At 52.8% G+C, this 15392-nt stretch overlaps 5 protein-coding genes across 5 annotated transcripts; 2 read left to right on the forward strand and 3 right to left on the reverse strand.

Annotated features, from left to right (window-relative positions):
• Nucleotides 1-3266: 3266 nt before the first annotated feature.
• Nucleotides 3267-4467, reverse strand: UV8b_04148 (uncharacterized protein; the record flags this gene model as incomplete). The annotated part of the gene is made up of 4 exons (XM_043141646.1): nt 3267-3325; nt 3393-4056; nt 4142-4269; nt 4341-4467. 4 exons carry the CDS (start codon nt 4465-4467, stop codon nt 3267-3269), a joined length of 978 nt encoding a protein of 325 aa, XP_042997580.1.
• Nucleotides 4468-5183: 716 nt separating this feature from the next.
• On the forward strand, nt 5184-6276 carry UV8b_04149 (uncharacterized protein; the record flags this gene model as incomplete). Its single annotated transcript, XM_043141647.1, has 4 exons — nt 5184-5186; nt 5361-5574; nt 5793-5980; nt 6118-6276. The coding sequence occupies 4 exons, from the start codon at nt 5184-5186 to the stop codon at nt 6274-6276; spliced, it is 564 nt and encodes a 187-aa protein (XP_042997581.1).
• Nucleotides 6277-7336: 1060 nt separating this feature from the next.
• UV8b_04150 (uncharacterized protein) lies at nt 7337-8202 on the reverse strand (the record flags this gene model as incomplete). Its single annotated transcript, XM_043141648.1, has 2 exons — nt 7337-7373; nt 7454-8202. The coding sequence occupies 2 exons, from the start codon at nt 8200-8202 to the stop codon at nt 7337-7339; spliced, it is 786 nt and encodes a 261-aa protein (XP_042997582.1).
• A 2253-nt stretch (nt 8203-10455) lies between these two features.
• On the reverse strand, nt 10456-12230 carry UV8b_04151 (uncharacterized protein; the record flags this gene model as incomplete). The annotated part of the gene is made up of 2 exons (XM_043141649.1): nt 10456-11704; nt 11809-12230. 2 exons carry the CDS (start codon nt 12228-12230, stop codon nt 10456-10458), a joined length of 1671 nt encoding a protein of 556 aa, XP_042997583.1.
• A 1014-nt stretch (nt 12231-13244) lies between these two features.
• On the forward strand, nt 13245-15168 carry UV8b_04152 (uncharacterized protein; the record flags this gene model as incomplete). The annotated part of the gene is made up of 3 exons (XM_043141650.1): nt 13245-13332; nt 13407-13492; nt 13642-15168. 3 exons carry the CDS (start codon nt 13245-13247, stop codon nt 15166-15168), a joined length of 1701 nt encoding a protein of 566 aa, XP_042997584.1.
• Nucleotides 15169-15392: the final 224 nt, after the last annotated feature.

Genomic DNA, 15392 nt, shown 5'->3' on the forward strand with positions numbered 1-15392 from the left:
TGTGAGAAAGACCGGGCAGATATCAAGTTAGGGCGCGGACGTGGAAGAGTTGGAAGAAAGATTAAAGAATACAGTGGCGGTGGCGGTGGTGGACGTGGTGGTGGTAGTGGGGGGGTGTGATGGGGTGGGGGTGTGTGTTTGGTTTGCCAAGCATATGCTCCGGAGTACGGAGTACGTTGTCAATCGATGACCTGACCACGGGGAGATATGACATGTGCAGCAGCAAGTTGGCCCTTTGGCCAAGGAAAAGACGCGCCGGGGACCAAGTGGGTCCAGCTGCAAAGCAAATGTGTCAGGTGGTACCGGGGTTCACTGGTTATCAATCAGGCACAAAAGACAAAGCGGCGACATATAGAGGGGGGCTCCACTCCGCGCAGCCCATGAGCAGGTGCTAAAAACAAGGTACCTTGGTACCTTCTAAGGGATATTTCGGGTAGAGAGTATGAGGGCGGATCTACAGACGTGTCCAGTACGGGAATGCAGGGCACCAATTCAGAACAATAACTGTGAGCCTGACGGAGCGATGAGCAAGTAACCAACGCGATGCACAGAGCACTCGGTAAGTGATGCCGGATCTGTGAGGTAGTCCGCAGTTCCGTGCCGCAGTGCCTGCAGTGCAGCACGTCGTACCGGGAAACCTTGTGGGTCGGCCCCCTTGCGATTGGCTTATCAATCAGTCCCTAGGCTTGTTGTTCCCGGTACTCGGTACCTGCGGGTTTATGTCATGCTTCTTTGTTCCCTCAGCCCTGAGCCCTCCCTCTTCCGCGCCATCAAGGGTGATTATTGATAATTTCTTCTCCCCCCCTCCTCCTCCTCCTCCCCCCCCCCCCCCCCCCCTCGTCGAGTTTGGTATGTAGCATCCAAGGTGCCCCTTTACGGGTTTGCAGTGGAAATGTATGTTGGCTCGTAGACAGCAAAGCCTCTGTCGTGCGTTCCAGGGAACCAGTCCGGCCTCCCCGATCTCGGATGCGCCGATAATCGGCACGGCTGCTTCCACGTCCGTTCTTTCCTTGCTGCTCCGCTTCTCCCTTTTGCGAGGAGGAAGAAGGGGTGAGCATTGGGCATGATTGGCTCGCCCGTTTCGCCCGACTTTAGGCTTCAGACTCCAGACTCCCGGACTCTGCAAAGTAATCTGCAACTTGCCGGATGCGTGTGCAGTGAATGCCTTTCGGCAGGGCTGCAGAGCCAAGGTCGTCTGCAGACAATTTCTCGTGGTCGAGCGTTTCCAGAATCCGAATCATTTCCGCTTCATTCAGCCGCAACCTTCTTAGGAGGGGGGTTGCTACATGTCTCACCCTTTTCGTCAGATTATCTTATCAATCACTCAGTCGCTGCTTACAGTCACCGTTGTAAGCCGGGGCCTCGGAGACCCCCGACTGCTAGCCCTGGCTCCTGATGGGTTTTCCTCTCATCGTCTCTCATCGTTGTTTCTCCCGAGCCCGTGCATAACATGGACAAGGGTCACAGGCACCACGGATCAAGTCCATTTTGACCCAGTCATATTCGCCATGTCTCCGGAGGAGAGCTTCAGAATGACACGGCGTCAACCTCTCCAGAAACACTCACGTGCTAATACGTGGTGGAACGACGCCCTCGAGGGACGGCGCCCCGGGGGCAGAATCTGCGTCCAGAACTTGACTGTCATATCTTCATACCATTTTCCTCCTGGGTTCTGCATCACACACATCTCAAGAGCCCGCCACGGCGAGCGACCAGGTTTCCTGCTCAGGCATACAGGGTATGCATTAGGGCACGCCGATGCCGCCACCATCTTCGGACTGGCTAGTTTACGAGACTGTAACTGAGCAAAGATTTCATTGTCATATTTCGCTTGATTCGCATGTTGGTCCATGTAATTTCGGACGTGGCCACGTCATAACTAATGCTGACTGTTAGGACCATCGACAGTTTTGATGGCTTTTGCAGATGATATATCATCCAGGACTGCTGGCTGGCCGCTCTAGAGCGACGTCAAATGCAAATACTAATACCAATGATATTGCCAGGAAATAGTAGGCCATTGATTAATCTTCTCATTTCTCATTGCCAAAAAGAAATCAAATCCCCACGAGGCATGAAGCCAGGAGTGAGCTCGCTACGAGAATTTCGAATTTTGAGCTGCTTGGCAAGGCGCATCAGTCAGGGGTATGGGGATCGCAGATAACTAGCTAGGGAACCAACAACCCCCCCCCTTGCCCCCCGAGAAAAAAAAAAAGCAAGTATTGAAACACTACGTCCCGTGCGGACTTCTCGCCGTTCACTCAATTTTACGAGGCCTTTTAGCCTGACCTGCTCGAGTCGAAGGTAGATCCGACCGAGTTCGCCACATGAACTGAGAAGCATCATCATACGGATCACAAGAGTGCTGGCCCGCCCCCCCAAAGCGAACGTATTCATTCCTATGCAAGAGCAAGGGTCACGAGCAAAAGGCAGGAGCAAAGGATACAGTACTCTGCGCCTTTGTCAAGAGTCATTCATGCATGTATTTTTTTTCGATATCCGTCTGTCTACCTGCCGTGCTTTTGCATTAGGTACCTTTAAAACCGTAGTTCGGGATGGAAACACATTCGTAAATATCTACTCGTTATTCATGACTGTTTTCGCTCTACTACCCAAGTTAGTATTCCCTCTTCGTGCTAGCCGCACGGCAAGGACAACATTGAAATGCAAGGCTGGAGACTACCTAGAATCTTCGCGGCCCTGGCCAGGCCCGATCGGCAAAAAAAGTCTTGAAATTCGGGTGCTTTGGTCGCAAAGTTCCACGCCTGAACATCCTTGAAGCACCCTTCCGACAATTTCGGATCGTGCCTGAATCTTGTAGGCGGGAAACAATGCAATCAACATGTCGCAAATGCAGAGCATACATAGCAAAACAGCTTCCACGTTTCTCAGTTCCGCAATGTCGTCGGTCACATCCTTTTTGTCAACGGAGCTGTGCGGTGCAATATCTCTTCACTTGGCTAAACACCCCATAAGCAAGTTACATACACGATTATGCCAAATCCGAAACGCCCGGTCGCCCTGGTAAAACCATCCGGTCAAAAGTAAATGTAAGAACCAAAACAAGAAATTTCAGACAAATAAAGCACAAAAGCGTTGAGCCAAAGACAGCCCTTCATGAACCTGGAGTCGTAGCGGTGCAGTGACAATCCTTTGCTGACCACCGAAGCAGCAAATTCGAACAAGGCTAAAACGGAAGGGGGGGGGGGGGGGTTCTCATGACCAGTTTTGCAGCCGACAGAGCTGTATTCATCGACATTGTCATTTTACGACTTGTAGCGCTGATACTCTCCGGCGACCAAACAATGATCACGTTCGAATGGTTCTGTTCATCGATTCTCTCAGTCACTTTGCTCAGAAATCGTGTCATCGTCAATATCAAGTTTACTTACCCAGGGTCAGCTGAAACTTGGGCTTGATGGACTCAGCGCGCATCTTCTGAACTTCATTGGCAAACACCTCAGCAGGAGGAGCCGTGCTGTCAATGCAGTTGGCCTTGATTGAAATAAGGATGCCACCTCCGACTTTGAGGAACCAGTTGGCATTCATGGCGACAATTCGTGCTTGGTCAGGTTGAGCAACGTCGGCAAAGATGACGTCAACCATGGGAACAATCATACGGTAACGAGCGGGTTGACGGGCATCCTCCACAATGGGAACAACATTGGTCCGCCTGGAGGCCATGTTGATGAGGTCGCGGCCAGATCGGTGGGAGAATTCGACGGCGTAGACGTATCCGGTAGGGCCAACCAGGTCGGCAACGTGAGAGACCGAAGTGCCTGAAGCACCGCCGAGGTAGAGAACACGGGAGCCCGGCCTCATGTAGATGTCGTCGGCGCCACCAGCGATGGCGGCGCAGAGCTTGCTTCGGAAGGGATTCCACATCCGATACTCGACCTTGGTCGTTGACGTGGTACCGTCATCATTTTGAATGGTTTCGTCTACCGAGATGCGCTTTTCGCCGTAAACCGACTCACCGGGCGTCAGGTTTCGGGTAGCGATGCCATCTTCCTTGCCACCGCGCACGACGAAAACACCAGGATGACGGTGAGGCTCCTGAAGGGGGACATTTTGAATGAGTCTTTGCCCAACGAGGTGTAGTAGACACTGCGCTGCAATAGAACCGAACGGGAAAACTTACGATGATAACCTTGGCACCGCCCCTCTGGCCAGGCTTGCCGCCTCCACGACCACCACCGCGACCTCCACGAGGACCTCCACGGCCGCCGCGGCCGCCAAAGGCACCTCTGGCACCTCCTCGCGCACCCCCTGTATTCCGAATTAGTCTCTCGAGCCATAGTAGCCGAAGCTCTGATTTTTCGGGAGAGGGATAACCGTACCACGGCCTCCGCCCCGAGCACCGCCTCGGCCACCGCGATCACCGCCGCCGAATCCTCCTCGACCACCGCCTCGACCACCTCGCATGCCGCCGCCGCCGCGGGGAGCTCCTCGAGCACCGAAAGCCATTGAAAGAGAGATTGTAGTCGAGAACAGACGACTTGCAGACGAGTTTCTGACCCAAAATTTTAGGCAGTTTTGTTTTTATCAAATCTCAGCGATTGTTGCAGAACTTGCCGCTGGCGTGGCCGTCGTGATCTGACTTTTGCAGCAGCCTTTTCGAGACGTTCAAAGAAATTTTCTGAGCATTCAAGAAACTTTGGGACTCTGGAGGCTTAATTTTTTTGGGGCACAACTCCACTTATCTTCCTTTCCTAGCTAGCGCCAAGCAGAAGAGGGTATTGAAGATCCGATGTTGTTCCGTTACGTGACAAGGAATCTGCCTATCTGGTCACGTGCTGAAGCGAGAGCACACAGTGAAGCGTCAAGATGGGCCTGTCAAACAGCCCAGGATGAAAACATTCAAAACAAAAACCGTTTTTCAGTGGCATTAAAAAGAAAAAAAGAAAAAAAAGGTCTGCAAATCTCTTTATAAAAAAAAAAAAAACGTCTCTCTTTCCATGCAATATTTTTGCGAATTTGGCGAGAACCCATTGTAGTGCACCAAGTTTCGCTGCAGGCCCATTTTGCCATTTCTTCTAGGGGAGGGCAGCCGAGCCCTAACACTTGCCTGAAATAGCAAGCGAGCTTTGTACCCCAGCCAGACCCGCGGCAAAAGTCTGAATTTCTCAACTTCAGCTCGCGAACCCACGTCGTCGAATCAGTCACCACATCCAAGGTTCAAGATGGTAAGTTGTGTTCTTCAATTGACGAATCTTCTCAAAAAGAAAATAGACGGAGACGCCTTTCAAATACTACAATCCCTTCTTCGACTCGGTTGCCCCCAAGGTCCCGTCCGTCAGGAATGCGCAAGAGAAGATTTGACGACATGTCAACTGACACTCCGTTTGCCTTGACGATAGGTTCGATACGCCGCGACCGAAATCCAGCCCTCCAAGTCGGCCCGCGCCCGCGGTGCCTACTTGCGAGTCTCCTTCAAGAACACTCGCGAGACGGCCCAGGCGATCAACGGCTGGAAGTTGCAGCGTGCTGTTGCCTTCCTCGAAAACGTCAAGGAGCACAAGGAGGCTGTTCCCATGCGACGATATGCCGGCGGCACCGGTCGCTGCGCTCAGGGTACGAACCTCCGACTCGGGCTACTATTGCTCGTCTTGCTCGTCATGAACGAAAGAGAATCGACCTACATGCGGAAAACAGTCCAATCGACTCCGAGAGACGACGCGACCACATCAGTTGGCTCTCGGAACGTTGGGCGACGCGTGCTCGATGAAGCTCTTTCTTGATAGACATGATGGATGGGGAATCTTTGGCTAACAAGACCGGTTTCTCTTTAGGCAAGCAGTTCGGTGTGTCGAAAGCTAGATGGCCCGTCAAGTCAGCCCAGTATCTTCTGGACTTGCTCAAGAACGCCGAGTCGAACGCTGATGCCAAGGGCCTCGACACCGGCGCTCTGGTTGTCAAGCACATCCAAGTTAACCAGGCTCCTAAGCAACGCCGCCGAACATACCGTGCCCACGGTCGTGTACGTTTGCTTCCTCTTTTCTTCATCTTATTTTGTCTTTGATCATGCTCCACATGGCGAAAACATGCTTTCGAACCGGACTGGCGGATTTGCCTCTCATGGAAAAGAGATGAATGAGTTCTAATGCTAGAAATTAGATAAACCCGTACATGTCAAACCCCTGCCACATCGAGCTCATCCTGACCGAAGGCGATGAGGTTGTCCAGAAGTCTAGCGAGGTTGTTGGTCGTGAGGAGATCCACCTCAACTCGAGGCAGCGTGGTGCTCGTCTCCGCAAAGCCATCACTGCTGCGTAAAATTTGTCTGCAATAGAAAGGCAAGCAGACTGGTTTTGTGTTGGTTGGCAAATGACGACTTCAAGACCTAACAGCATTGGTTGTGTTTTCGGTGGGGAGGCGAATCGCGGCTCTTCATCTTGTGTGTTTTACCAAGGAGGCGGTAGGAGCATGGATCAAAAGGGAATTTCGCGTGCACGTTTCCTCTTCTTCTCGAAGGGTTCTTGATGGGGGTTCTTGATGAAATATCAAAAGCATAAGACACGTCACATCAAAATTTACTCAACCAACCTCCTCTGCAGCATGCCCTGTGATTCCATTCCCGAATAGTCGAGTCCTCTCTTGATTTCTAGTTGCAAATGTTGGCTTTGTTTTTCGCCGGCTACCAAGCTCGTCCTTTTGAGAACTACTTGTAATGTAACCGATATAGGTGACAGTGCTGTCGTGGCGGCTGTCCTCGGCATGATACCAATATGATTTGGACAGGAAACGACCACGACCACAAGTGCTCTGCGACAGTGCACGTGTCCTCGATATCAATGTCTGAAAGGTGGTATTTCGATATCGAGAATTTATGCCAATATCCAGTCGATCTGGGGCCCTGTGGAACCGTTTATATTGTCATTCCGCACAGTGTCTTTCTAGATGCGTGTAGATGGATTCCATTCGGTACCTTTCGGAGTCATCAAGGTCTCAAAACGTGACACTCGAATTCCTGGACAATCAGGTAAAGATTGCTGACTACGACAGCAGTGTAGGGTAGTGGATGCTGGATGAATAATGCACAACGAACAAGGTGGGCTCTCCGAAAAAAAAAAAAAAAAACAATGAAAAAAAAATAAATAAAAAAACACCCGTAAACCACCAGCCAAATGAGACAAGTATGTACAATGATCCTTCCGGGAAAGCGTGGTAACCGACAGCGTCATATGAAAAGGGTGGTATTCGTGGTTCTGTGCCTGGCATCACAAGCTCTGCTTTTGCCACTGAATGTCCAAAGTCAAGCTCGTCTGTTACCCAGGGGCCAGCACCATCTCGCCTTGTCTTCTCAACACGCCAATCTCGAAATGCTTCGCTTTCATCATGAGCTGCTGTTGCTGCCTTGCCAGAACCAATACCTGGATTCTCACGTCAGCACCGACTTCATTACCTGCTTTTGCGGAGGGGACAGTTTGGCAATTGGTCTGGAATGACGTACACTGCTGCGTATTGGACCTCAAATCTCGAGGGCATACCCTTGCAACTCGCTGGTGCAGAACCGCCAGCCGTGTCAACGCGATAAACTTCCTTGATGTCCCCGGTCGTGCCGTGTTTGGAAGTGAGTCGAAGCCAGGCCACGGCCTTCTCGTGAAGCTGGCCCACGGCAGCGGTAGACGGGGCGTTTGAAGAGCTGTTTTTGGCAGCGTGAACTTGACCGATGTCTTGGGCGGGGGTATCTAGGTTGAAGAACGGTGTTGAGCTGTCCAAAAAATAGTGCACACCAGACTTGGTCATGCCGGTGGGACCGAGTTTCTCAGACTCTTCCAGGTCAAAGTGAACTGCCATGCCGGGAATTCTGGACAAGATATCGGGGTAAACGGCGGCGACGCAAGTAGCGTTGAAGAGCGTCGCCATGGCACCAGCAGCTTTTGGAGAAGCCTCTGGGTTATTTGCTTCGCATGTGTAATTCTGCGTTCCGCGCCCGACAGCCACATGGCGTACGGTGAGGCCTCGATCTGGGGAGGGAAGCGCATTGAGACCTAGGGTGGGCATGCGAGCTCTGGACAGATCACACGAGGGAGCTGAAGCCAGGGTCTTGGCCGCTTGTACCTTGACCGCGACGAGATTGAAATATCCGGACAGATTATCCAGGGCATCCACGGGATTGGCCTCGAGAGCCAGGTGAGGTGAAGTGGGCGCAGCCTTGACGGAGACGGCCAGTGCGAAGATGACGGTTGCTGGGCGCATCTTGGTCTTGGTTTTTCTCGCGGTCTTTCTCTCTCTCTGTCTCTCTGTATGCGGGTTCCCTTTTGTTTTTCGTCAACGTACGTCGAGACAAAGAATAAAGTGCTGAATCTCGGTAGACACGAGAGAGTGCGCAAAATACAAGGCGAAAGAGACGTGCAAAGATGTGACGCAAACAGGCCGTTTGAAAGGCAAGGGCGATTGGATGAAGAGTAGTAGTCGTAAGCTGATATAAAGCGGGAGATTACAATGAAAAGGGAAACAGAGAGGAAAAAGTTGAAAAAAAAAAAAAAGAAAAGAAAATAGCAAAGGTGGAAATAGAAGAAGGGGGAAAAGGAAAAAAAGAAAAAAAAGAAAAAGAAAAAAGAAAAACACTTTGCAGCCACGACGACGAGTGATGTCGCCAGATAGATGGAAGAGTATCGTTACTTTGGAGCAAGCACAAGAGAGGAAAGGAAATAAAAAGAAGGGAGGAAATCAGGTCGGTCAAGGGCAGAGTTACACCGGATGCATTTAATGCAAAACCGGTCTGCCCGGGTACGCATCGGGATTCTGGAATAAACCCAAGTCGACAGTCGGGATTCCGTACGCGCCAAGATGCTGCGTCAAGGCCCTAGTGCCATCTCCCAGTTGGCCACGCCTTGTCGCAGCCGCCGCTGAGCATCGATGTCGCGTCTGAGATCGGTGCGTCGGATCTGCTCATTGGCTGAAAGGCTCCAGGATGATGCGGAATCGTAGCTGCACTTGGCGTCGCATCATCATGGGCGGCTGCGACGGGAGATGCAACGTCAGCTGGGGTGAAGAGCCAGTGCCATGATGGCCCATGCATGAACCACGCACCTTTCCACTTGCCTGCTCTGTCCTAGCCTGATAGGCATGTATTTGACATCTTGCATATCTCTGAAACATACATTGCAAGAAACAAGAGCCAGCCGGAGTTGGGGGCAACGATTTCCAGTCGAGGCCCCCCATGGCCTAGGTTGGCACTTGCCTTGGATATAGCCGGAAAGTGGGCCCGCCGTCCTGATTGGCTGCTATGTACGGACTATCCGTAAGCGCTTGAGCACAGTGGGCCCATGCATTAAACCGCGGGGCAAGGCGGCTACATCAGCCCCCCCCCCACACCTCGTTCGCCCGGCGCTTACTGTTTACTACATACCCCGTGGCTCTGGTAGCTCTGTGCACTTGGCAGCACGTACGGAGCAACACAGGCGGGAATAATCTGAAACGCCGTACACAGTAGATGGAACACGCTCAGCTGTTGTGATTGGCCGGCTGGTGGTCCAAACTCCGTACGGTACAAAAGCGGCTGGGAGACATTAAGTCCCTACTTTCAAGCTGTTGTTTTTTACCGACGAGATGGCTGTCGCAATAAATCACAAGTCACCAGACCAATTCTCCTCTCCATTTTCCGGCAATGGCAACTCATAGTAAGCCGAGCATAACATCGCTGGGGTACCATTTCCAGCTAGACGCCTCACCTCGAGTGTTCCGGCAAATCCAGTCAAGACCCAAGTAGGCAAAGAACGACATGACCATCACAAGGGAGTCAGTCAAAACGTTTTGTTTGCGCACTGATTGAAGAAGAAGAAAAAGAAAGACGATCCAAGAAAGCAGACTGCTCTTCTAAGCGGGCCGGACGAGCTTCATGTTGATATTCCATCAATCATGCCACGTCCGATCCTGCGTCCAGCTAGAGCTCCATCACTTTGCTTTTGAGCATGAACCTGTGTTGGACGAGGAATTGGGACCAAGGCATTGACAAGAGTCGGCAGCGTCGTTCATCGTCAAACAGAAAGTGTAGGTGCTCTCCTAGACGGACATGCGCACCCGGGTGACCAGATACAGAGGTCAAGACGATCGGATGCAGCGATTCGCTGCGTGCTTAGATGAGCTCCAGGACCAGCTCGCCTGGAAAGACGAGCACCGTCAGCCTCGGATAGTTTCGTCTTGATGTTCTGGTCTCGGAGGTGGCATGCGCACGGAGTATACAACGAGGAATTTTTGTCGTGATGAACAATGCGCATGATACGCTCCTGGCTCATTAAAGCAGCAATCGTCTCGGGCGGTAGAGTATGTCAAAGCAAGACTTCATCAATTCATTCATATACTCCGTCCTACGCGTGAACATGGCTGAATGAGCTATTGGAAATCAATGAGGAAATCCTTGATATCAAGCCCCCCCAAAAAGGGCGAGATGCCCAATACTACAACACGAACTACTCCAAGCGCCCCAAATGTCTTGCTTTTGTTTCTCTAATAGCTCCTGCCGAACATGACCCATTTCTGGGCCTTGCCCTGGCACTCGGGGTTTAGACAGCTCGTCTCGCCCGGAACCAGCTCGTCTCCTTCAGGCTGCTCGAATGGGATGCAGAGACTCTTCATACCCATTGAAGGAAGCTTTTGGTTTTCGGGCACATCTCGGTCGTCATCTGCCCTGGTCGTCAGCTCCTTGATGCGATCCTCGCACTTGCCGTCCAAGCAAAAGGGAATGAGGACGACATTCTTCGCATCAAGGGCTGGGAGGACGTCTTCCCAATTGGTAATCTTCTGGCGATGCTCTCTAAAGGCAGACTCTGCCTTCCTGTACATGTCTGCCTGGATAGTTTCCAGAAGCTCGGGGATCTTGGTGGCGAGGTCAGTGATAGGAATGGTGCCCTTGTCACCCGTGTCGCGTCGAGCGAAGGAAACGACTTCCTTGGCGGCATCCTTGGGGCCAAACTCGAGCCGCAACGGCACGCCTTTCATCTCCCAATCGTTAAACTTCCACGCGGGCGTGTAGCCCTCTCTCCAATCCGAATCGGCGCGGACCCCGGCTTTTTTCAAGGTCGCGCGCATGCTGTCCATCTGCTCTTCGTGTTTTTTCCTGTCTTCAGGGGTCGTGTTCTTGTTGATGCCCACGGGGACGAGAATTGCTTGGATCTGAGCGATGCGAGGAGGAAGGACGAGACCTTTATCATCGCCGTGAACCATGACCATTACGCCAATGACCCGCGTGGAAAGACCCCAGGAGTTTTGCCAGACATTGACATGCTGCCCCTTGTTCTGGGGGTCCTCGACTGAGATTTGAAACATCCTGCTGAAGTTTTGCCCCAGAGCGTGAGAAGTTGCTCCTTGGATGCCTCGACCGTTGGAGGGAATATATCCTTCAACCGTGGTGGTGTAATAACCTCCGGCAAACTTCTCGTTCTCCGTCTTCTTGCCACGAACAACAGGAACCGCAAGAAGTTGCTCGTACACACCTGCGTACAGCTCCAAAATCTCCAGCACTTCCTTGCTGGCCAGTTCCTCGGTCAAATGAGCCGTGTGGCCCTCTTGCCAAAGAAACTCTCGAGTGCGGAGGAAGGGAGTGGTCTGCTTGGCTTCCCAGCGCACAACGGAGTTCCATTGGTTCAGTCGCAGAGGGAGATCCCGGTGGCTGCGAATCCACTTCGAGTAGTATGGGTACATGACCGCCTCGGAAGTCGGACGGATTGCGACGGGGACCTCTAGCTTCTTGTCTCCGCTGCGATGTGAAATCGTTAGCTGATTTCGCTCAGCAACAGGGTGAAGGGGGAGGACGACCGAGGGTTAAGAGGAGGCAGGTGACGAAGGGATGGGTGTACGTACGCCCTTTCGACCCAAGCAAGTTCGGGGGCAAAACCCTCGACGTGATCCTTTTCCTTGTCCAGCGAGGCCTTGGAAAGGAAAAGGGGGAAGCTAGTTTCCTCCACGCCCATCTCTTCAATGCGTTCCTGGAACCATTTTCGAATGGTGTTCCAGATATACATGGACAGAGGGCGCAAGACGAAAAAGCCCGATATCTCCTGGTAGTATTCGACCATTTCGGCCTTGAGGACCACCTCTTGATACCATGCTGAGAAATTCTCGGCCTTGAGGCTTGTGATTCCAATGATGTCGTCCGTCTTCTTGCCTCCGACGACGGGAAGGTTCGACTTCTTGGCGGCCTTGGCGGCCTTTTCAGCAGCGAGCTTGGCCTGCTTCTCTGCCTTCTTCAAGGCACTCTTGGACTGCTCCGCAGAGGCTTCCATGGTTTTTGCGTTCTGACCAGGGGAGCCAGAGAGTGGCACACAAAATTTTGCAACGCGGTACGAACAAAGACAGTGTAGTTATTGGGAGGCAGAATGAACGATTGGAAGCAGACTTGAGCAGCGATAGAAGCGCCGGCGACTCAGATGGCCCCGCCTTTGACTGATGTTGCTTGTCGAAAGAAGGGAGGAAGGCGTCAAGAGAGGAGAGAGAGCCTAGATGACTTCTTTCGGTGCCCAAGTGCCCCAAGTGCCCCAAGTGCCCCAAGTGCCTCAAGTGCCTCAAGTGCCTCAGTGCCCCCAAATGCCCGGTGAAACGGTCAGAAGTTAGGGTCAGTGAGTGACTCGTGGCGTCTGGTCAATATGTCTGTTTGTGCCCCGCGCACTTATCTTTCTGAGGAGGGGTGCGGGCGGCGGCAGGGTAAAATTTCAGGCCAGGGGACGCCCCAGCCAATCACGTACAATTGATGTTCTTTGCACTCCGTACTCGCTAAGGGTTTTCGATCAACAAGCCTTATCTTACAAGTCAGGTACCTAGGTATGTACCTACATACCTCCTCCCTATCTGCATTTAGCTTTCTTGGATCTTCTCAGGCCCATTGACCATCCCTAACAGGCAAGTACCTAGCTGATGAGACTCTTAAGCGGCTCTCAACTGGCAGCAAGATCAGGGATGTCGCAAGATGGCAGGCTTTGGACTTTTCTCGAGTGTCAAAGGGCCCTGAACCGCGGAGAAGAGGTACCTAGTACCCAGCGCCTTAGGTACCTCTGCTGTAACGGCAGGGCTGCAGATGTCAATACCCCCGCTTCACCTTGTGCCGGAACTGGAAGAATCCTAGCTTCCGGGCTAAAAAAGTTCGAGGGGCAGCAAGCAAGTACTCAGTGGAGCGTTGCGACGTTCGACTCGGAGCTTGCTTCCGCAGCTCACGGCCGGTCTTGGGTTTTGACCACAACCCGAAAGGAAAGCAAACCCGCAGGCACAAATTCCCTTGTCCGGCAAACTCGGCAGCCACAGCCATGGCATCTATTTTCGAGCAACCTCGGAACGGCACGCTCTTCCTGGGCGGCCAGAAGATCTCCGGGTCGGATATTCGAGATCAGAACGGTTCGTCTCCAGCCACGCATTCTGGCGGGTTTGCACCGGTTCAAATCCTGTTGAACGCTGACCCATGGCTGTAGTCCTCGCAACCCAGGCCATCGCGAATGTTGTCAAGAGCTCCTTTGGCCCCAGCGGCCTCGATAAGATGATGGTGGATGACATTGGCGTGAGCACTTCCTTGGCCCCATTTCAACCCGCTACCCTCTCCTGCAAGAGTGGGATAAGTGGGATTCCACCCCCCCCCTCCCCCCCCCCCCTTTTCTGCCTTTGTATGTTGTTATAGCTAGCTGTGGCTTCTCACGCCCATGAAAACAGGATGTTACTGTCACAAACGACGGCGCCACGATCCTCAGCCTTCTCGATGTCGAAGATCCCGCGGGCAAGATCCTCGTCGACTTGGCACAGCAGCAAGACAAGGAAGTCGGGGATGGCACAACCTCGGTGGTTCTAATTGCCGCTGAGCTGCTGCGCAGAGGCAACGAGCTGATGAAGAACCGCATCCACCCGACCACCATCATCACCGGATACAGGCTGGCTCTCCGAGAGGCTGTCAAGTACCTCAACGAAAACGTCAGCATCAAGGTCGAGAACCTGGGACGCGAGTCTCTCATCAGCATTGCAAAGACGTCCATGTCTAGCAAGATCATCGGAGCCGACTCCGACTTCTTCTCCAACATGGTTGTCGATGCCATGCAAGCTGTCAAAACGACCAACAATCGAAACGAGAACAAGTACCCGGTCAAGGCTGTCAACATTCTCAAGGCCCACGGCAAGAGCACTCTCGAGTCGATGCTGGTCAAGGGCTATGCCTTGAACTGCACAGTCGCTTCCCAGGCGATGCCCACCCACATCCAAGACGCCAAAATCGCTCTTCTTGACATGAACCTGCAAAAAGAGAGAATGAAGATGGGCGTCCAGATCACCGTCGACGACCCCCAGCAACTCGAGCAGATTCGCGCCCGGGAATCCGGCATGATCCTCGAACGGGTCGAGCTCATCCTGAAAGCAGGAGCCAACGTTGTTCTGACCACCAAGGGCATTGATGACCTGGTGCTCAAGATGTTTGTCGAACGCGGCGCCATGGGCGTCAGACGCTGCAAGAAGGAAGACCTGCGTCGAATCGCCAAGGCCACCGGCGGCACTCTTTTGAGCACCTTGTCCGATCTCAACGGCGACGAAAAGTTTGAACCCTCATATCTCGGCCACGCCGAGTCGGTCAGCCAGGAGCGCATCTCTGACGATGAGTGCATCCTGGTCAAGGGAACCAAGGCCCATTCGTCCGCGTCCATCATCTTGCGTGGCCCCAACGACTACTCGCTCGACGAAATGGAGCGCTCGGTTCACGATTCCCTATGCGCCGTCAAGCGAACCCTGGAAAGCGGCAGCATTGTTCCAGGCGGCGGCGCCGTCGAGACTGCGCTGCACATCTACCTCGAGGAATTTGCAGGTACCGTCGGATCCCGCGAGCAGCTTGCCATTGGGGAATTTGCCCAATCTCTCCTCGTCATTCCCAAGACTCTGGCTGTCAACGCCGCTAAGGATGGTGCCGAGCTTGTGGCACAGCTTCGATCGCGGCACGCCTTGTCCCAGCGCATCCAGGAAGGCGACGCCAGCGAAGACGAGAAGACGATAGCTAGGAAGAAAGGCTACAAGAACTACGGGCTGGATCTGATGCGAGGCAAGGTGGTAGATGAGCTCAAGCAGGGCGTACTGGAGCCTAGCATCAGCAAGGTGCGCCAGCTAAAGAGTGCTGTTGAAGCTTGCATCAGCATCATGAGAATCGATACCCTGATCAAGTTGGATCCAGAGCAAAAGGACGAGGGAGACGGCCATGGTCACTGATCAATCCTTTGGGAGTAGGGGAGGGGAAAAAGCATTTATTGGGTTTGCAAGTACATTTGTAGCAAATAGACTCTCATATTGCAAACTATGACGAAAAGTGCCACAACGCCCCAGTTGCCTTTTTGCCTTTGCTTCTTCGTTGTATCTGCATCGCTGAATAACCCCCATTCATCGCGTCTTGTCGAAGGACCGCGGAAAAGAAGGCGTTGCAAGGTTCATAAGAC

Source organism: Ustilaginoidea virens, chromosome 3, assembly GCF_000687475.1.
Source record: "Ustilaginoidea virens chromosome 3, complete sequence".
In the NCBI taxonomy this organism is placed as follows: Eukaryota; Fungi; Ascomycota; class Sordariomycetes; order Hypocreales; family Clavicipitaceae; genus Ustilaginoidea; species Ustilaginoidea virens.